This window comes from Oncorhynchus mykiss, chromosome 5, assembly GCF_013265735.2.
Source record: "Oncorhynchus mykiss isolate Arlee chromosome 5, USDA_OmykA_1.1, whole genome shotgun sequence".
Taxonomy (NCBI): domain Eukaryota; kingdom Metazoa; phylum Chordata; class Actinopteri; order Salmoniformes; family Salmonidae; genus Oncorhynchus; species Oncorhynchus mykiss.
The window spans coordinates 26,787,922-26,810,651 of NC_048569.1; the positions used below are offsets into that span (position 1 = coordinate 26,787,922).

Here is a 22,730-nt window from a genome sequence, read left to right on the forward strand (position 1 = left end):
ATAACTCCCTCCTCTTCCTCCCTCCATACCTCCCTCCTCCTCCTCCCTCCCTCCTCCCTCCCTCCCTCCTCCATACCACCCTCCATACCTCCATAACTCCCTCTTCCTCCTCCCTCCATACCTCCCTCCTCCCTCCCTCCCTCCTCCATACCACCCTCCATACCTCCATAACTCCCTCCTCTTCCTCCCTCCATACCTCCCTCCTCCTCCCTCCCTCTGAAACTCCCCCCTCCATACCTCCCTTCCAGCATCTGAGCATTAAATCAGAACTGGCCCGTCTGTTTCTCCCCACCTCTCGAGCCCATTGTTTCTGGTTTAGTTCCAGGGATGTTAAAGGAAACAGAACTCAGAAACACCACAATTCCACAGCCATTTCCATCCAGGCGCAAACCACTCACCAGAGAGGGGTGTCTCCAATCAGTCTCTATCCGACTAGCAAGCAGCCATTTTCCTCATTCATTCAATAATATGTTATTGTTACAGCTCAAACCACCACCGTCAGGTCAGGTTACCCCGTCTCCCCTCATCCTCCCTCCCATAGCTCACTGAGCGCTTAGCAACTAGCGTTTATCGGGAGAGCACACACTAGCTTCTCTGCACAAACACTATCCTACAACAAAGAGCCAGAGGGAGAGAGGGCGAGATAAAGAGAGAGAGAAAGACTGATGGAGAGCTGACAAGCCCCAAAGGAGAGAGATTGTAAGATCTCAGGCAGGACTGGTGTGTGTGTGTGCGCGTGCAAGTGTGTGTGTGTATGCATGCGTGCACGTGTGTGTGTGAGAGTGTGTGTGCATACACATGTGTATAAGAGCTTGAGGAGCTGCTTTGATAGGGGAAATAAGCTCTATAAAGCATCCTATAGAGACAGTTGGTCAACAGCATGTTCATTCCACTGATTCATATTATGACCACAGGCTTATCGATACACACCCACCATAGAACCATGTCTCTCCTCTCCTGCTGGGTGAAGAAAAGACTGTGCAAAGGAGGGTTCAGGACTTCCCAGAAACATGTGAAACCTATATCTGAATCTACATCCCTACTGTCTGTCAACACTGACCATGTACATTTAGCAGACGCTCCTATCCAGATATATATTTTCAGACTGCTCCCACCGTGGGAATCGAACCCACTCCCCTTTTCCACATTATTACGTTACAGCATTCTTCTAAAATGGATGAAATACTCCCCCCCCCCCTTATCAATCTACACACACAATACCCCACAATGACAAAGCAAAACCAGATTTTTAGAAATGCTTACAAAATGTATTAAAAATAAAAAACAGAAATACCTTATTTACATAAGTATTCAGACCCTTTGCTATGAGACTCGAAATTGAGTTCAGGTGCATCCGGTTTCCATTGATCATCCATGAGCTATTTCTACAACTTGATTGGAGTCCACCTGTGGTAAATTCAATTGATTGGATATGATTTGAAAGGCACACACCTGTCTATATAAGGTCCCACAGTTGACAGTGCATGTCAAAAACCAAGCCATGAAGTCGAAGGAATTGTCCGTAGATCTCAGAGAAAGGATTGTGTCGAGGCACAGATCTTAGGGAAGGGTAGCAACATTTCTATATTATTGAAGGTCCCCATGAACACAGTGGCCTCCATCATTCCTAAATAGCCAAACTGAGCAATCTTGGGAGAAGGTCCTTGGTCAGAGAGGTGACCAAGAACCCGATGGTCACTCTGACAGAGCTCCAGAGTTCCTCTGTGGAGTTGGTTGTCCTCCTGGAAGGTTCTCCCATCTCTGCAGCACTCCACCAATTACGCCTTTATGGTAGAGTGGCCAGACGGAAGCCACTCCTCAGTAAAAGGCACATGACAGCCCGCTTGGAGTTTGCCAAAAGGCACCTAAAGACTCTGAGACCATGACAAAATAAGATTATCTGGTCTGATTAAACCAAGATTGAACTCTTTGGCCTGAATGCCAAGCGTCACATCTGGAGGAAACCTGGCACCATCCCTACAGTGAAGCATGGTGGTGGCAGCATCATGCTGTGGGGATGTTTTTCAGCTGCAAGGACTGGGAGACTAGTCAGGATTGAGGGAAAGAACAGAGCAAAGTACAGAGAGATTCTTGATGAAAACCTGCTCCAGAGCGCTCAGGACCTCAGATTGGGGTGAAAGTCCACCTTCCATCAGGACAACGATCCTAAAGCACACAGCCAAGACAACGCAGATGTGACTTCGGGACAAGTCTCTGAATATCCCTTGAGCGACGCTCCCCATTCAACATGACAGAGCTTGAGAGTATCTGCAGAGAAGAACGGGAGAAACTCCCCAAATACAGGTGTGCCAAGCTTGTAGCGTCATACCCAATAAGACTTGATGCTGTAATTTCTGCTAAAGGTGCTTCAACAAAGTCCTGAGTAAAGGGTCTGAATACTTATGTAAATGTGATATCAGTGTTTTTTACATATATTTTTTTTATAAATTAGCAACAATTTCTACAAACCTGTTTTTGCTTTGTCATTATGGGGTATTGTGTATAGATTGATGAGGGGGAAAAACTACTTAATCCATTTTAGAATAAGGCTGTAATGTAACAAAATGTGGAAAAAGTAAAGGGGTCTGAATACATTCCGAATGCGCTGTACACAGCTGGCAAATACTGACTGCACTGACAGTCAACGGGAGGGACACTGAGAGAAGAGAAAAATAGAGAGAAATACCAGACAGTGGTGGCTTGCAGGCATTGCTGACATTTGGTATTGATTCCCCAGGTGTTTTATTGTCACTCCACTCTTAAAAGCCTATTGGACAACTACAGGGAGAACCCCATTGGTCCAGAGGGTCCGCCCAGGACTTTGATCTCTCCTGGTTTTCCCCTTGCTCCGTAGAAAACAAGGAGAAGCTTCGGAAAGGTGTGACGCTCTAATTGGCTACGAGCAGACCAAACTCAAAGCAGCTGTCAAGTGAGGGAGAAAATCTGACAGAAGAGAGAATGCTTCATTAAATACGACAAGAAAGTGCAATCTGGATGTTCTTTTAAATAATTTAACACAGCCGGGTGAATTACGTCTGATTTCTCTAACACTGCAAAGTGCAGTCGAGGAGCACCCAATCTGAAGCTGTAATGGTGAACTACACATTCGCTAACTACCAATCACAAAGTGCCTTGTTTCAGTGCCAGTTAGGTGGAGCTTAATCACTGATCTATGTTCACCTTACATGTTACTTTTATTTCTTATTCTTATCCGTATTTTTTTAAACTGCATTGTTGGTTAGGGGCTCGTTAGTAAGCATTTCACTGTACCTGTTGTATTCGGCCCATGTGACTAATAAAATTTGATTTCATTTGATTTGAGTTTGATGAAACCAGATCATGATCATGTCCATCAAGCTATACACAACTGGCCCCAAACCATCCTCCACCTCCCCCCACACTATCACTGTCTAGTTCTGCATGTCTGTTTCTCTAACAAAAAAAGTATTTAGTCAGCCATCAATTGTGCAAGTTCTCCCACTTAAAAAGATGAGAGGCCTGTTATTTTCATCATAGGTACACCTCAACTATGACAGACAAAATGAGTAAAAAAATCCAGAAAATCACATTGTAGGATTGTCTATGAATTTATTTGCAAATGATGGTGGAAAATAAGTATTTGGTCACCTACAAACAAGCAAGATTTCTGGCTCTCACAGACCTGTAACTTCTTCTTTAAGAGGCTCCTCTGTCCTCCACTCGTTACCTGTATTAATGGCACCTGTTTGAACTTGTTATCAGTATAAAAGACACCTGTCCACAACCTCAAACAGTCACACTCCAAACTCCACTATGGCCAAGACCAAAGAGCTGTCAAATGACACCAGAAACAAAATTGTAGACCTGCACCAGGCTGGGAAGACTGAATCTGCAATAGGTAAGCAGCTTAGTTTGAAGAAATCAACTGTGGGAGCAATTATTAGGAAATGGAAGACATACAAGACCACTGATAATCTCCCCCGATCTGGGGCTCCACGCAAGATCTCACCCCGTGGGGTCAAAATGATCACAAGAACGGTGAGCAAAAATCCCAGAACCACACGGGGGGACCTAGTGAATGACCTGCAGAGAGCTGGGACCAAAGTAACAAAGCCTACCATCAGTAACACACTACGCCGCCAGGGACTAAAATCCTGCAGTGCCAGACGTGTCCCCCTGCTTAAGCCAGTACATGTCCAGGCCCGTCTGAAGTTTGCTAGAGAGCATTTGGATGATCCAGAAGAAGATTGTGAGAATGTCATATGGTCAGATGAAACCAAAATATAACTTTTTGGTAAAAACTCAACTCGTCGCGTTTGGAGAACAAAGAATGCCGAGTTGCATCCAAAGAACACCATACCTACTGTGAAGCATGGGGGTGGAAACATCATGCTTTGGGGCTGTTTTTCTGCAAAGGGACCAGGACGACTGATCCGTGTAAAGGAAAGAATGAATGGGGCCATGCATCGTGAGATTTTGAGTGAAAACCTCCTTCCATCAGCAAGGGCATTGAAGATGAAACGTGGCTGGGTCTTTCAGCATGACAATGATCCCAAACACACTGCCGGGGCAACGAAGGAGTGGCTTCGTAAGAAGCATTTCAAGGTCCTGGAGTGGCCTAGCCAGTCTCCAGATCTCAACCCCATAGAAAATCTTTGGAGGGAGTTGAAAGTCCGTATTGCCCAGCGACAGCCCCGAAACGTGAAGGATCTGGAGAAGGCCTGTATGGAGGAGTGGGCCAAAATCCCTGCTGCAGTGCGTGCAAACCTGGTCAAGAACTACAGGAAACGTATGATCTCTGTAATTGCAAACAAAGGTTTCTGTAACAAATATAAGTTCTGCTTTTCTGATGTATCAAATACTTATGTCATGCAATAAAATGCTTATTAATTACCTAAAAATCATACAATGTGATTTTTTGGATTTTTGTTTTAGATTCCGTCTCTCACAGTTGAAGTGTACCTATGATAAAAAAAAATGACAGACCTCTACATGCTTTGTAAGTAGGAAAACCTGCAAAATCGGCAGTGTATCAAATACTTATTCTCCCCACTGTACCTCCTTTTGTTTAGGCGTTTGGTAAATAAATTGAAGCGCGCGTACAACTTCCAGCGGAAAGGTCAGACGAAAATTCCAAAAAGTGATATTACTGGTGGTAGAAACATATCAAACTATGTATAGAATCAATCTTTAGGATGTTTTTATCATAAATGTTCAATAATGTTCCAACCGGAGAATTCCATTGTCTGTAGAAAAGGATTGGAGAAATACCTCTCATGTGAATGCGCGTGACTGAGCTGAGCTGAGCTCGAGGCTGATGGCAGACCTCTGACTCATTCCCCTCTCATTCGGCCCCCCTTCACAGTAGAAGCCTGAAACAACGTTCTAACGACAGTTGACATCTAGTGGAAGCCTTAGGAAGTGCAACATAACCAATATCCCACTGTGTATTCGATAGGGGCTGAGTTAAAAAACTTTTTCTCAGGTTTTTGCCTGCCATATGAGGTCTGTTATACTCACAGACATCATTCAAACAGCTTTAGAAACTTCAGAGTGTTTTCTATCCAATACTAATAATAAAAGTGAAAATGCTGCCCCCTATCCCAAAGAAGTTAAGGGCTTGTAAGTAAGCATTTCACGGTAAAGTCTACACTTGTTATATTCGGCACAAGTGGAAAATAAAGTTTGATTTGGAAGCAGTTACACCACTACAAGACCAATGGCCTGTGGAGACTGCTGAGCATGTAGAGATGGATGCAAACACAGATTTGTTGTACTGCAGCCTGCGACTGGGGCTTTGTCCCGACAGAGATCGCCAATATGGACGCTTTTCCAAAAGGGCAGGCAGGGACATGTGATGAAAAGAATGTATGAGAGGGATATTCCAGTTTTTTTTTTCTTACAAGATCTGTCTGTCACCATAGCTGCAACTGAGGGAAGTTTGTGGTTGGAGATTTGGCATGGAAACCAGCAAAAACACATACACACTGACATACACAGAAACACTTGAGAGGGTGACTACCCCTGGCACCCTCTCTGTGTGTCTGTGTGTGTGTGTGTGTGTGTGTGTTAGAGCCCTGCACACGCATGAATTTTGAGCCCTAGCCATGCCCGCGAAGTTCAGGCAGTACCCTACCCAGGCCCAATTGCTTCTGCCAAATTTAAGGCCCGGCCCTGCCCTGCCCGAAACCAGAAATAACTTCCTCCGTTAGTATATCCATTAGCTGCTCCTCTCTGTCTGTCACTCGCTCTGCATGCGCTCTGCTCATGGTGGTTCTGAGTCTGAGCATCCATAGCAACGGCTCTGCTTGGCTCAATGTCGAGACATGAGACAGCAGTTAGCTACTTTTCGTCACTCAGACAAAACTCAAGAAACATTATTATGTTCTGTGAAATAATCTCTCCTGTCTTATATTTGAGGAGGTTGAAACTATTCTGACACCATGTCAGATATGACTGTACAACATCTTAGATATGACTGTACTGCGCAGCAGAGCACGAGCAAATGGCTCAGCTTCAAAATGTTAACGATTCATTTAGTGATACCCTAGTTATTGATAAAAAGATTGGCCTACCTGGCCTTAACCTGAGGTATAATGTTGGGGCCCATCGGGCTCGGGTCAGGTAGCAGAAATCTAGTGTGTGTGCTGTTGGGCTGTGCCGTCTGTCCAGGGCGGGAGCAGGTCCGTCTGCTGCTCTTCCCCATGGTGGGGGTCATTGTCCAACTCTACCCCAGGCCTAGATAAAATGCCCAGCCCAGAACAACAGCAGACCGCAGCCAGGCATTTTGACTCTCACTGGAGGTCTGACTGCAGCCTGGAGACACCCCACCCATCTGCCCTGATCACGCCCACACACAGCCAGCCAGGCCGTCTACAATATGGCTATATCCTACAGCACAAGACAAACCAACCATCTACTCCTACAAACAGGCTGTAAACCATGTCTGACAGAACACAAGCAACTCACCAAGTGATATTCTGAACAAAAACGACTAATCCTATCTAGCACCGTGCTCCAAGTCATGTATGAAGTTCTCTCAACCAGAACAAAGGGACCATTTTCCTGTAGTATTGGTCCCAGGGCAAACCAGGGGGGATTCTTCCCTCGTTCCCTGTACTGTAGAGGGAGAAAGAGCAGTCTCCTCACCAGCTGGCTCTGTGAAGAGATCCACTCCCCCATTCCTCCTCTCATCCAACCCTCCATCCACCCCCTCCTCCACTCTGAGCCTTTTGGTTTCACTCCAGCCCCTGTTTGCCTTCTGTGGTTACACGGGCTTCCGATGCCACAATCACTCAACAGTGGAGGCTGAACAATGCATTTAAGAGTCCCTGGCAGTCACATAACCCCCCCACACACACACACTAATCCAGTGTGAAAAAGGGGTCATTGTGCCACACAGTAGTACTAGTGAATGTGGGGTTGGCTGGAGGTAATGCTGACTGCTTTACTGTTTTTAAATGCCTGTTAAACCAATCATTCCTCTCCATCGTCTGCCCACACACGCAGTCACACACACACACACACACACACACACACGCAGTCACACACACACACACACACGCAGTCACACCTCCTCCTCCTGGCAGCCCACTCACATTCACACAGACACTGCTGCTGTGACCATGCTACAGTTCCCTGTCATGTCAGCTGATGGCTGCATCATACAGAATTTACATTGGGAGTGAAACTCCCCTGACACACACCACTAGACGGCTCATCTCTCACAGTTCTCACAAGCCTGGGTATTGTAAGCGTGTCTTTCAAGTCAGTGTGTTTGATGCCTGTGTACACGCACGCACACAAAGGTCAGGGACACCAAGCCCCTTTATATGTCACCACACCACAGCCTGGCTTCATGGCTTCATGGGGGGGGGGGGGGGGGGGGGGGTTTCACATAGGGCCAGAGGCTGTGTTCAATCCAAGACACAGGAAAGAACTCTGGGGATGGCCAAGGATTGTGACTGTCTAAAATAAGGCCCTAGGAGAAGCCGGCCATGGGAGGGATGGCGGGGTGGACAAAGTGTCCCTTTAGGCTAAGCTTAGGTCAGGTCTGCCCATTTTTGGTACAATGACATCCAGCCTCAAAGAATAAAAAAACAGGTCCTGGATCAGCATTCCCCTACCCAAGCCTTCCAATGAATCATGGTAGTATAAATAATACATGTTCCCCTGGATCACACATGTCTATGACAAAGTCAAACAAGAGACCTATACATTCTGGGGGGGGGGGGGGGGGGTGCTGTGCCCACCTCTTTCTCATTTCAACACATGCTCAGGTTACTGGCTAGGCTACATCAACTCTCTCTCAAAGTATCTAGACAGGACCAAGGCAAATCAACATGTCAAAGCCTAACCTGACAAATAAGGCTAACACATAGGCTAAAATCTAAATTTGATGGTTAATATGACGGTAATGAAAATGTTAAATAATGAGAGAGATTGCATAAACAACGGCCTCAGATTTCAGAAGAATAAGCAGGTTTCATACATCCTCCAACCTCTCTACCCCTCTGTGTAGGTGATCCGTGTCATAGGTGCAGGGGCCGTGTGTGTACGTTTAGGGTAAGTGTACCTATTAAGCACACCGAAATCTAAGTTTAGACATTTCTAAAATACAGTATACTGCCTTAATATCTGTAAGAAAAGTGGAGAAAAAATGAAATGTGAGGTATTTGATCAAATATGCCCAGAGTGGGTTAAATGGGTGTTCCAAATAAGCCCACTTCATAAATAATCTATTTTCATTTCCAAATGTTCCAAATGTACATTTATTATGTAAAATGTGATTATTTGTAATAATTGTAGGGGAGATTAATAGAAACTGATGATTAGCCCTCATAACAGGGCCCAATGGTATACACAGAGATCAATGTGGACTTCAGGTCTTGTCAAACAGTACGCACCTGATTCAACTAATCAACTAATCATAGACTTCAATCAAGACATGACTGGTTGAATCACGTGTGTTATTGCTTGGTTATAAACTAAATGTACCCCCACTGGCCCACTGTGGATAAGAAGCCATGCACAAAGACTAGAACACACACAACTTTCAATGAATTATCTGAAAGCCGATTCACATTTGCTGTACTGCTATTCTTGTTGCTTAGTTCAACTAGTCTTCCTAAAGCCTGTCTGAAAACTGTTTCAAATCTCCCTCTCTACTGTTGTATTACAAAGGTACAGGTGGTGGACAAACAAACGGAATCACCTGGATGAATGAAGGACAACAATATGACAATGCCCCCACCCAAAAGTGCATGAGTAGTCGCCCAATAGACATATTTTTGTCCACCATTCGTTTGCCTTTTTGTCCATCACTTGTAGGTCTTCTACTGTATCTCAGTTATGCCTGAAACCTGCTCTTATTCTTCTCACTCTGCGTCAACGACTACCTGTCCACTCCAAACGTTTTGAGAGAGAGTTGGAGGTTTCTAATTGTTCCTCATCTTGGTAAAGACACCAGGGCTAGATGCATAATATGCAGAACTGTAGTTTGTGTGTTTTAATCAACTTCAATCTAAAGAAAAAAACTATTTATGCTCATGTTCATTGAATATTAGGAATATCAACACACTATCCCCTTGTGGTTCAATGCAAACCAGGCTTAATAGGAGCACACTGGGCTTAATAGGAGCACACTGGGCTTAATAGGAGCACACTGGGCTTAATAGGAGCACACTGGGCTTAATAGGAGCACACTGGGCTTAATAGGAGCACACTGGGCTTAATAGGAGCACACTGGGCTTAATTGGAACAACAGTAATTTATGGTAAAAAATAGAGAATAGCAAAGTCTACTCGTAAAATATTTGGAAACCAATGGTTTTGGGGTATAAATATACACAGTTAGTATTAATCATATCGAACAATATGTATTTATTGCCATTCACATTCTGCATAGAGGGTGTGCTTTTGGTGCCACTGTATCTTTTAAGCCCACCTGAGATAAATGTCAAATTTCCACAAATGTAATCTATGTATACAATGGAAGGTTCATTTAACAGTAAAACAAGACAAAGTGCATTAAAAAAGGTATGCTGTGAATGCCTGAAATCTATTATCTTGATGCAGTTGCAAGTTGTTGCTTTTGTGTGACTGTGACATGCAGGCATGAAAAACCCATACATTCAATTGGGAAGAAAAAGTCATTACTGCCCATGAAATATGCTATCATGTGCATACATCAGTACAATAATCTCTTAATATTACATAAAGTATTTGAAAATGGCCACTAGTGGGAACTGTTTATTTAGTTGAAACAAACACTCAACAGCACAAATGTAAAACAAAAAAAAAACGTCATTATTTGAATCCAAAGATGGAAGTGAGTTTAACGGGTATGTGGGCTTAATAAGTACACTTACCCTAGATGTGTGTCTAATTCCACCCAATCTGTAGGTTTAACCAGTTTACCCATGTGAAATAGGTCATAGAGATAATGATATGAAGCTTATGAGGCCATCGGTAAACCAAAGAGGATAAATTGAATTGGACAAACCCAACATAGGCTGCCTCAAATAATCCCTACATTTGAGGAGCCCTCTTTCACTCCCGTTAAAATCCACCTACTTATAGCCAAGATTATGAGCTTCTCTATCTCACCTGAACTCTTTCATCCACTTTCAGTTTGAACTTCTTCCCTCAGTCTAACATTTCCATGTGACTATTTCTGTCCCCTCTCTTTTGATAGTGTTTAAGTGAGTGTGTCCCAATTTCCATGTTCTGTATTTCATAAATGTAAGGTCTTTCCTTGGAATGTGAATCGCTACAACAAGAAAATCTCCTTCCATTCTCCTGCTGGTGAGATGAAGGTCTATTTCAGGCTATGCATGAGGAAGAGGGTCTGTCAGAAAGCTTACTGAACATAAATTATGAAATCATCTGGTCAGTTGTACTGCTTTCCTGACGCTACAGTGAGAAAGCTAGCTGTCTGTACCTTTGTTTAGAATCCTACACAGTTTTGGAACATTTTGTCAGCCCAAGCTTCTCCTGGTTTCTTCTCCGTTGAATGACGCTTGTATGTGAGCACTGAGAAGGAGAAGTTGTCTTCCCTCACTCACTCTAATTCCATCTTTCATGCTCCTTCTCTCTCTCTCTCAATCTAAAGATTAGCCATTTTAGATTGACCACCATGAATACAGTTAATCCTGAAAAACACCCACATCAACAGGCCAAAGGGACATGATGGAACAATTAGTTTGGTGTTTACACCAAGGCCATCTACCACGGGGAGAGAGATAGACCATGGAGTGGAGAAGAGGAAGAAAAGAGTGAGTAGAGAGGACGAGGAGAGAAGCCCTAGCTAGCAGATGGCCTGAATCGTCCACAGAGAGTATTCTCGCTCTCTCCAGAGTCAGGGCAGCCATTAAGAGAAAAGCCTTCTGCTAGAGGATCATTTCACTGTGAACACTCACTCCAGCATAGGGAGGAGGAATCCAACAGCCCAGCTAGAACGAACATACAGCCTCCAGCACCTGGTCATGACACATGCATACACTCCCATGTACGCTTGGGCACACACACACTCACGCAAACAAACACTCGCGCAAACACACACTCGCACGCACACACAAACCCACTGCTTACAGCCCCAAGATGTGTGTGAGTTTGTTTGTGTGTGTGTATTCTGTTACGCAACGGGAGAACTCTTCCCATCTGTGCCTCTACAGCCCCCGCATCCCTGACCAGTGAAGCAAGAAACCATATATCAGCCTTGCACTCTGCCTCAGCTTTATCCTCTTCACCCTCTTTCTCCCCATCATCATCCTCAACATTTTCACTGATCCTCAACCTCTTCATCATCCTCACTCAGCCAACCACTATCAGGAAACATATCCTATTCTCCGTCCCAGGAGCGTCATCTAACAGATTCCATACATTTCAAAATCCAGATTATCCCCCAAATACATGAGTGCAAAATCTCCCACATCGTCTGTGGCATTGTAACTGACCCCGCTCTGCCTATTGTTGTGTGAAATGTACTAAAACAAAGAGACCAGACAAGAGTGAGATAATCCCACAGATCACAGCTGGGAAGGAGTAAGAGCGTTAGCCACATGCTAGGCCTCTTACTGTGCAGCCTGCCTGCAGCCCCAGCCAGCCAGCCAGCCAACCAGCCAGCCTAGCATAGAGCAAGGCCAGAGAAATGAGAGATGGACACTGTTTGTGAAGGGATTTTCAATAAGAGGGTGGCTATGTGCTATTCATCACTTTCAATCTTTACAAGTGTGAGCGCATGTCACTGGAAGCAAAGCAGGTATACCCTACAGGCCTGAATTCAACAGTCATGAATGATGTCCCTATAGATGAAAATGGGTCAACAGTAATGAAGACTCTGAAATGATAAAGAATACAATGAGATCTTTTTGACTCGCAGAATACAGATCATTCCCAATCAAAGAGAACATCACCAGTGAGGGAGCGAGAGAGAGTCTGTTTCCTGTCACACCCTCAGTACAGGGGTTAGTGTGCAGCTGCTACCGCCCCCCCCCCCCCCCCCCCCCCCCCCCCCCCCAGAGCAGAGCAGACAGTCTTATCTGCCTCTCTGCACACACACAGGGCTCATCCTGGCACAGGAACAGGTGCCTGCTGCCAACGACCCACAGCTTGATCAACGACCCACAGCTCGGTCTGCTCTAATAGGGTGCCAGGACTGCTGCGGGAGGGCGGGCTCTAAAACGCCACTCACCTTGTCAGCAGAAAGCCCAGGGAAACCAGGTCAGACGGAGCCACGTCACATGACACCACTGCAGCTAGCGCATTTGAACCCAACCGCCCAAGCCTCTAGCTCCGAGCTAACCACTCTGTTAGCTCCAGCCATAATTGGGCCTGGAGGCGACGAACAGGTTAAAGATATTACTGAAGATGATTGTTTGGGGAGAGAGAGAGGGGACGAGATAGCTTTCTTTTGTCCAGGACTACAGTAAAAGCTTTTTAGAAAAAAGCTGGTTGGGTTTCAGAAGTAGTCGTGGACTGAGTCAAAAGCCTCTCTCAGCCGGCGTCCCAAATGGCATTCTTTCCCACATATAGTACACTGCTTTTGTAGTGCACTACATAGGGGACATGGCATGCATTTGGGACACATCCTCTGTCTCCCATGGTTGGCTGGCTGAGACTCACAGACACCTGTGGTTGGAATTCCACGCACGGAACCCTGGGAGCCAAGCGTCTGTCTAAGGAAGACCTCCCTGTCTCAACTCGGACTGACTGCATTTGTTATTCACTCAACTGAACTCACATTCCAGGAAGATAGATGGTAACTCTCCTACACAAGGCCACTCAGAAGACACAGTCAGGTATAAACACAAACAGGCACAGGCACTGAGTGACACACACACACTTTGAGGCATGCTTCTATCCTCTTCACAAAGAGCGTACCTGCTCAGAGACAAGGTGGAGAAGACAACAGCGTCAAAATTCACTGAGAGAAGAGTGAATGAGGAGGGAAAAGCTGCTTACCCAGACAAAAGAAAACAATGCTCACAATTCATTGTTCTGCGATTTTTAGGAGGAGCCCCATGTCTCACAAGGTTTAGTGGAACTCTGACCGTGTGATGAACAGACAGTGAAGAGATCACCGAGTAGGCAGGTTTCTATGGTTTGTCTCAGTCAGGAGGTCAAACCTGACATTTCAGCCAAGGAACATGTAAAGTACCAGAAACTACACACAATAATCAAGTGCACCAATTCCAGGACCAGCAGTTGTGAGATTGCAATTGAAACCATTAGATTTCACTAGTTTAGATGCTCTAGTCTAAATCCTACCCGTGTGTATGATGAGATTATGAACACATCCCCCTTCCTCCATACATGGCAGTCAGTCAACCCTGCCAGGCAGCGGTCAGCGTGCAACAGCCTCTTAAATCTCCAGACATGAACGGAGCAGCGACTAGAGCTAAGATTAGAGGGCAGCCGCCACTCACCCAGGTCTCCATGGAAACTGTTGTCATGGGAGGCTCTGCTGGCCGGTGTGGAGTTCGGATCGAGTGGGGGCCAGATCTGGCCAGTCTTGCGGACGCTCACAATGGTAGCTTCGGACATGACCACGTGGCCCTGCTGGTGGTGGCGCTTCTGGGACTGTGGCGTGGGGGGACTGCTGCTGTCAAACGAATGCTGGGAGTTCTGGGAGTTCTGCGAGGGTGAGCGGCTCTTCTCCCTGAAGGGCCGGCGGTAGGCAGTGGTGGGACTGGGTGACACGTGGCTGGACTGGCCAGACGAGAAGTCCTCCTCACTGGATGTTAGGTTCTCATTGGAACTACAGTCTGGTGTGTAGCCGCCGCCTCCGCCCCCCACGTCCTCAAAGCTCCCGGGAGAGTAGGAGCGCCGGGGCCAGGTCAGGTGGTGCTCTTCTCCGATGTGGTCCCTCATGATGACGCCCCCTCTTCCATCCCCCCCACCCTCGCCCATCATCACCCCACCCACGTAGACACTGGTGTATGGCTGGAAGTCAGAGGGTTGCCATGGGGGTGGAGGGGGCTGTTTGCCCCCGTTGGCCTTGGGGTGGCGTGGGTTGGGGTCCCCATCCTCGTATTCAGCATCGTACCCACAGGTGCTCTCTGTAGAGCGCCCCCTGTAGACAGGCCGAGTGCGGAGCTCACCTGCCACAGTGGCCAAGTTGCCTGGCAGGGAGTGCAGAGATCTCTTGCGCTCCATCTGCATGGCCTGGCTGCCCAGGGTGCTGATCTTGTCAGAGACGTCTCGGTCGTTGACCCTGACCAGGCCCCTGTCATGGTGGAAGTCCATGTTGGTGTAGAAGGGCTGCTGCTTCTCCTGGCTCTTCCCTCCATCCCCGGCAGAGTGAGAGTTTGCCCGCTTGATCCTCTCAAAGTTAGACCTCAGCGCTGCCACCCCCAGTCCCATGCCAAGCTTGTCATTGGGGTCAGACAGTAGGTCCTTGTTTGGGGGTGGGTTTTGGCGGCGAGGGGATATACCTCCTTTCTGTTTGGAGGGTGAGAGGCCGTCTGTCTCACAGGGCTCTACCTGCTGGGGTACCTCGAAGGCAGACTGGAGCTCCAGCCCGTCTCCGTGGGAGGCTGACTTCCGGGCTGGAGGGGGTCTAGGTTTGGACCTAGCCTCCCCCACCGGTTGGAACCGGCTCCGCTCCCCCTGTTCCTGCACGTGTGGCTGCTGAGACTCAGCACCCAGCCCTGCCTGGTCCCCTACCTCGTTCACCTGGGCCTTCCTGAAACCCCAGCGCTGGCGGTCATAACTCTTCCTCTCCTTGGCCAGCAGCGTCTGCAGGTAGATCATACGGAAGCGCTCCTTGTTCACCTCCAGCTCTAGCCGCCGGATGGAGGCTTTGCACTTCTCCAGCTCCTGTTCGATGCCCCCCACCGACCTGAGCTCCATCTTTGGGGGGTCCGACTCGGGGAACTGCGCTTTCCATGCTTCAATAAATCCCACAGGCTCTACCATTGTTGATATTTACTGTACAGCAGTAGATCTGACTGGGGTGATGTCACCAGTAGTCTACAGGGCTCGTTATTTCTCGTCTATCATACAGTATCTGACAGGGAAAAAATCTGAATGTACCTAGAGAAACTACTATAGAAAAATACCATTCATATTAATGGTATGTTAAACCAGTTCAAAAACGGACAATTGAAGTGTTATCACCTCTTTACCGATTCGCAGTGACAATATATTTAATAGTCAACAATAGCAATAGGCTTATCACTCAAACCTGCGAATGTGTCAGACACGAATCATATTTGATGACGGTCTCGCCTCTTCTGCATTATTCCAGAATAAAATATGACATCTCCTGAGCGGATGATCTTCTGGATATAGAACTCCCGTGTGATGAGAAAGTGATAACGGCTCTCCAACTACTTACTTTCCATTGTCTTATTCAAGTCAAGATTTTTCCATATATTCCATAATCGATTAACTTCGTTTACTCAGATGACAACATCCCTGTTCCATGATCACCGGCTCCAGCTGTTCCTAGATCTTTATACCAGCTCAGCCTCCAAGGAGAATGGCATAAAATGAGAGAAAAGAAAGAATGATTGTTTCCCCACAACAAATTCATTTTATCTTGTTCCTATCCCGAATCGAGGATAAATTATAATTTGTTTTGCCTTGTTATCCCATGTTTTCGCGGTTCATTGTTAGTGAACAGTTTATCCAGATCTTCACCGTTCATCGCCTATGGACCCCTGTGGTTGCGTGTTCCAGTCTCGTACTGGAGACAGAGGGCTGCAGGAAAGGGAGGGGCCAGACGGAATATGATTGACAGTGGTTGCGCTCGGTTTCCGTTCAATTAAAGAGACAAGGTATAAATGTATTCATCTGTATTCCACATAACAATGATCAGGCAGTAGATAATTTATTGATATTTCAGTAAATCCTATAAGCATAATCATCTAAGCGAAACTTGGATCTAGCCTATATTCCATTTATATCTGTCTTTATTTGAGCATTGCAGCTAAGATGATAGAATGGAGAGTTAACAATCTATTGTTGCATTATTCTCTTCGTATGGACTGAGAAAATGCAAATTATATGCTACAGTAATTGAAATCAACCCGCCGTGCAGGTGTGATACTTCTGGGCGAATGGCACTTCCGGAATGCCTAATATGACACCACAATGCCACCTTGTGGGCTGTTCACGTCAAGTGGATACAGTAGGCTAATGATTATTTTAAACTGGGTGGTTCGAACCCTGAATGCTAATTGGCTGACAGCCGTGGTATATCACAGGTATGACAAAACAGTTATTTTTACTGCTCTAATTACGTTGGTAAACAGTTGTTTGTGATATATAGCCAATATACCACGGCTAAGGGCTGTGTCCAGACACTCTGTGTTGTATCATGTGTACGAACAGCCCTTAGCCGTGGTATATTGGCCATATACCACACCCCCTTGGCCTTATTGCTTAAATAAACTCCATTCAAATCGACAAGTCCACAATAGTAATTGTAGTAGTTGTAGTACAATAGTAACTTTCTATTGTGGAAAAAGTACCCAATTGTCATACTTGAGTAAAAGTAAAGATACCTTAATAGAAAATTAAAGTCACCCAGTAAAATACTACTTGAGTAAAAGTATTTGATTTTAAATATACTTAAGTATCAAATGTAAATGTAATTTCTAAAAATATACTTTAGTATGGTATGAATAGTTAAAAATTCCTTATATTAAACAAACCAGATGGAACCTTTTTTTGTTGTTGACGGATATCCAGGGGCACACTTCAACACAGACATCATTTACAAATGAAGAATGTGTTTAGTGAGTCCACCAGATCAGAGGCAGTAGGGATGACCAGGAATGTTCTCTTGATATGCATTCAAAATGTAACAAGTACTTTGGGGTTTTAGCAAAAATGTATGGAGTAAAAAGTATATTATTTTCTTTAGGAATTTAGTGAAGTAAAAGTTATAAAAAGTACAGATACCCCAAAAAATGACGGAAGTAGTACTTTCAAGTATTTTTACTTAAGTACTTTAGATAACTGCTTTCTATGTCCAATCTAATTAGCTGACATGCTAACAATATTACATATATACAGGTAACTGCCAAAATAAAGCAAACGTTTGAGTAAATAAGGGATGCAAAGTATATTGAAAGCAGGTGCTTCCACACAGGTGTATTAGCATCCCATAATGCTTAGGATCAGTTGCCCATTATTTTGGCTAGCATGGCTAGAAGAGATCTTAGTGACTTTGAAAGAGGGAGGGAGAGAACCCATATTTCCCTGAGATTACACAGATCCACAAAGAATTTGAAAAAACAAACCCAATTTTGATAAACTCCCATACCTATTGGGAGAAATACCACAGTGTGCCATCACAGCAGCAAGGTGTGCGACCTGTTGCCACAAGAAAAGGGCAACCAGTGAAGAACAAACACCATTGTAAATACAACTCATGTTGATTTATTTTCCCTTTTCTACTTTAACTATTTGCACATAAAATTACATTTGTAATGTCTTTGTTCTTTTGGAACTTTTGTTAATGTTTACTGTTCATTTTTATTGCTTACTTCACTTCTGTTTTATCTAGTTAACTTGCTATGGCAACGTTAACATATGTTTCCCATGCCAATAAAGCCCTTAAATTGAATTGAGAGAGAGATGAGGAAACGAAGCTTCCTGAAGCATTGAGGCTTTCCAGCCAATTGTGTCAAAAATAGGTTAATTACTAGGTGATTCATTATCTGTTCACAATGCACATTAGTGACATCTGCTGGACAGCAATAAATAGCAATGTGTGATTATTAAGAATTTTTCTCCACTAATCCGTGGTGCAGCGGTAAATCTTTGGTTTTAATAGCCTACACTCAGTTGGATTTCTAAATTCACATCATACTTCCGTTTTTTGCCTTCAAACGTACTATTTTTCCAAAATGGAATCTATGACATTATTTAGGATGCTTCAGACAAAAGCTTTTTTCAAAATAGTGTTCCTAAAGCAGAATTCGACGTCATACCCTCACGTCCCTGAATGTTCCATAGTTCCCATTGTGAACTACCAGTCAGGTGAAAGTCCTTGCACAAATTCCTAAATATATTTAGAAGTACGATTTCCTGTACAGGTGGGTGTTTGAAAGCAGTTAAATTGAATAAAGCACCAGAAACAAGGCGAAATCAGTGGGATCTCGCATTTTTCAACACATGGTTTTAAAAAGCATGATCAAACGAAGCTTCGGACATCGTTGATGATGTGCAAGGTCAAATCATGACGTCAGTGATATTCAGATCAGACAATAGGAGTTTTACAAAGAGGCCCGAGTTCGCGAGTTGGAATTCCGAGTTGGATGACCGTTCAAAACGATTTTTCCCAATCGAGGCTCGTTTTTTTCCCGACTTCCCAGTTGTCCTGAACGCACTGAAGTCGGAAGTCAGAGATTTCCGAGTCTCCTGTTGTTTTGAACGTTGTTCTGAAAGTGCAGTGGTGTAAAGTACTTAAGTAAAAATACTTCAAAGCACTACTTAAGTCGTTTTTGGGGGTATCTGTACTTTATTATGTATATTTAACTACTTTTACTTCACTACATTCCTTAAGAAAATATTGTACTTTTTACTCCATACATTTTCCATGACATCCAAAAGTACATTTTGAATGCTGAGCAGGACAGGAAAATAAACTCAGCAAAATAAGAAACGTCCTCTCACTGTCAACTGCGTTTATTTTCAACAAACTTAACATGTGTAAATATTTATATGAACATAACAAGATTCAACAACTGAGTCATAAATTGAACAAGTTCCACAGACATGTGACTAACAGAAATTGAATAATGTGTTCCTGAACAAAGGAGGGTCAAAATGAAAAGTAACAGTCAGTATCTGGTGTGGCCACCAGCTGCATTAAGTACTGCAGTGCATCTGAACTGCACCAGATTTGCCAGTTCCTGCTGTGAGATATTACCCCACTCTTCCACCAAGGCACCTGCAAGTTCATGGACATTTCTGGGGGGAATGACCCTAGCCCTCACCCTCCGATGCAACAGGTCCCAGACTTGCTCAACGGGATTGAGATCCAGGCTCTTCGCTGGTCATGGCAGAACACTGACATCCCTGTCTTGTAGGACATCACGCACAGAACGAGCAGTATGGCTGGTGGCATTGTCATGCTGGAGTGTCATGTCAGGATGAGCCTGCAGGAAGGGTAGCACATGAGGGAGGAGGAGGTCTTCCCTGTAACGCACAGCGTTGAGATCGCCTGCAATGACAACAAGCTCAGTCCGATGATGCTGTGACACACCGCCCCAGACCATGACGGACCCTCCACCTCCAAATCGATCCCGCTCCAGAGTACAGGCCTCAGGGTATCGCTCATTCCTTTGACAATAAACGCGAATCCAACAATCACCCCTGGTGAGACAAAACCGCGACACGTGAGTGAAGAGCACTTTTAGCCAGTCCTGTCTGGTCCAGCGACGGTGGGTTTGTGCCCATAGGAGACATTGTTGCTGGTGATGTCTGTCCTACCTGTCCTGCAGGTGTGATGTTTGGATGTACCGATCCTGTGCAGGTGTTGTTACTCGTGGTCTGCCACTGCGAGGAAGATCAGGTGTCCTGTCTCCCTGTAGCGCCATCTTAGGCATCTCACAGTACGGACATTGCAATTTATTGCCCTGGCCACATTTGTTGTCCTCATGCCTCCTTGCAGCATGCCTAAGGCACGTTCACGCAGATGAGCAGGGACCCTGGGCATCTTTCTTTTGTTGATTTTCATAGTCAGTAGAAAGGCCTCATTAGTGTCCTAAGTTTTCATAACTGTGACCTTAATTGCTTACCGTCTGTAAACTGTTAGTGTCTTAACGACTGTTCCACAGGTGCATGTTCATTAATTGTTTATGGTTCATTGAACAAGCATGGGAAACAGTGTTTAACATTTTTACAATGAAGATCTGTGAAGTTATTTGGATTTTTACGAATTACCTTTCCTGAGAAAGGGACGTTTCTTTTTTTGCTGAGATTAGTTACATTCACCCATTTATCAACAGAACATCCCTGGTCATCTGTATTGCCTCTGTTGTGGCGGATTACTAAACACACATACTTCCTTTGTAAATTATGTCTAAATGTTGGAGTGTGCCCGTGGCTTTCCATAAATTAAAAAATATAATATAAGGAATTTGAAATGATTTATACTTTTACTTTTGATACTTAAAAGTATATTTTAAACCAAATACTTTTAGACTTTTACTCAAGTAAAATTTTACTGGGTGACTTTTACTTTTACTTGAGTCATTTTCATGTATGACAGTTGGGTACTTTTTCCACCACTGTGAACCAGGCACGTATCGGCACACTGCTTCGCAATTTCGACGCATGCCTCGGAGCTCCAGTATTAAACGTAACATACCCCAGTTCTAATATTTGTCCACCTAATTGGTCTTTTGACCAATCACAACATATATATTTGTTCAGAACTGGTCTGATTGGTCAAAAGACCAATTCCCAAAAAAGACCTGTTCCCAAAACTAGAAGATGTTATGAACACAGTGCACTAAATTGTAGAAAATCGTGTTGTTTAGGAATGCAAGGTCGATTTGAGTTTGTGCACAAGCTTACTTCACAGAGGAGGCCTTCCCTAATGGAAATATGTTACAACCCGCCTACCTTGCTTGTTCTGCACACTATGCTTCATTTTCTCCCACTGTAAACGACACAGATTAACTATCTTGGGTTAGCTATACTGAACAAAAATATAAACGCAACATGTAAAAAGTGTTGGTCCAAAGTGTCATGAGCTGAAATGAAAGATCCTGCAATAGACTGTGCCGGGGGGCTATGGTCAGTCTGTCCTATCTGGTGAAATTCTCCTGTCTTATCTGGTGTCCTGTGTGAATTTAAGTATGCTCCCTCTAATTCTCCATCTCTCTCGCTCTCTCTGAGGACCTGAGCCTGAGGATCATGCCTCAGGACTACCTGGCCTGAAAACTCCTGGCTGTCCCCAGTCCACCTGGTTGTGCTGCTGATCCAGTTTCTGCTGTTTTGCCTGTGGCTATTGAACCCTGACCTGATTACCGGACGTGCTATTGTACCTTGTCCCGGACCTCTTGTTTTCAATCCTCTCTCTCTCTCTCTCTCACTCTATACCACACCTGCTATCTCGACCTCTGAAAGCAAACTGACATTTACTCCTGAGGTGCTGACCTGTTTCACGCTCTACAAGCACTGTGATTATTATTTGACCCTGCTGGTCATCTACAAACGCTTGAACATCTTGATGAACAATGTGGCCTTAATGGCTTTGTACTCTTAGAATCTCCACCCGGCACAACCAGAAGAGGACTGGCCACCCCTCAGAGCCTGGTTCCTCTCTAGGTGTCTTCTTAGGTTCCTGCCTTTCTAGGGAGTTTTTCCTAGCCACTGTGCTTCTACATCTGCGTTTCTTAATGTTTGTGGTTTTAGGCTGCTGATGTAAAGGGCTTCATAAAAACATTTTATTTGATTGATATGCATGCTTGTCATCCTCACCAGGGTCTTGACCTGACTGTAGTTAGGCATCGTAACAGACTTCAGTGGGAAAATGCTCACCTTCGATGGCCACTGGCACGCTGGAGAAGTGTAATCTTCACGGATTAATCCCGGTTTCAACTGTACCGGGCAGATAGACAATGTGTATGGTGTTGTGTTGGTGATTTTGATGTTAACGTTGTGAACCGTGCCACATGGTGGCAGTTAGGTTATGGTATGGGCAGGCATAAGCTACGGACAACACAATTGCATTTTACCGATGCCAATTTGAATGCCGAGATACCGTGATGAGATCCTGAGGCCCATTGTCGTGCCATTCATCCGGCGCCATCCCCTTAAGTTTCAGCATGATAATACACTGCCCCAAGTCGCAAGGATCTGTACACAATTACTGGAAGCTGATAATGTCCCAGTTCTTCCATGGCCTGCATACTCACCAGACATGTCACCCATTGAGCACTTTCGTGATCCTCTGGATCAGCGTGTTCCAGTTCCCGCCAATATCCAGCAACTTCAGTCATTGAAGAGGAGTGGGACAACATTCCATAGGCCACAATCAACTCTATGCAAAGATGTGCTGCATGAGGCAAATGGTCACACCCACTACTGACTGGTTTTCTGATCCACACCCTTATTATTCTTTTCTTAAGGTATCTGGTGACCACAGATGCATATCTGTTTCCAGCCATGTGAAATCCATAGATTAGGGCCTAATGGATTTTTTTCAATTTACTGATTTCCTTATATGAACTGTAAATCAGAAAAATCTTTGAAATTGCTGCAGTTATATTTTTGTTTAGTGTA

General features: G+C 44.8%; 1 protein-coding gene across 1 annotated transcript in view; it reads right to left on the reverse strand.

The window, feature by feature from the left end:
- LOC110523515 (breakpoint cluster region protein) overlaps window positions 1-16,192 on the reverse strand; it is a 134,227-nt gene extending 118,035 nt beyond the window's left edge. Inside the window, exon 1 of the mRNA XM_036977154.1 lies at window positions 13,907-16,192. Within this exon, the coding sequence (XP_036833049.1) occupies window positions 13,907-15,398 (1,492 nt within the window). The 5' untranslated portion in view covers window positions 15,399-16,192. The remainder of the gene's footprint in view (window positions 1-13,906) is intronic.
- Window positions 16,193-22,730: the final 6,538 nt, after the last annotated feature.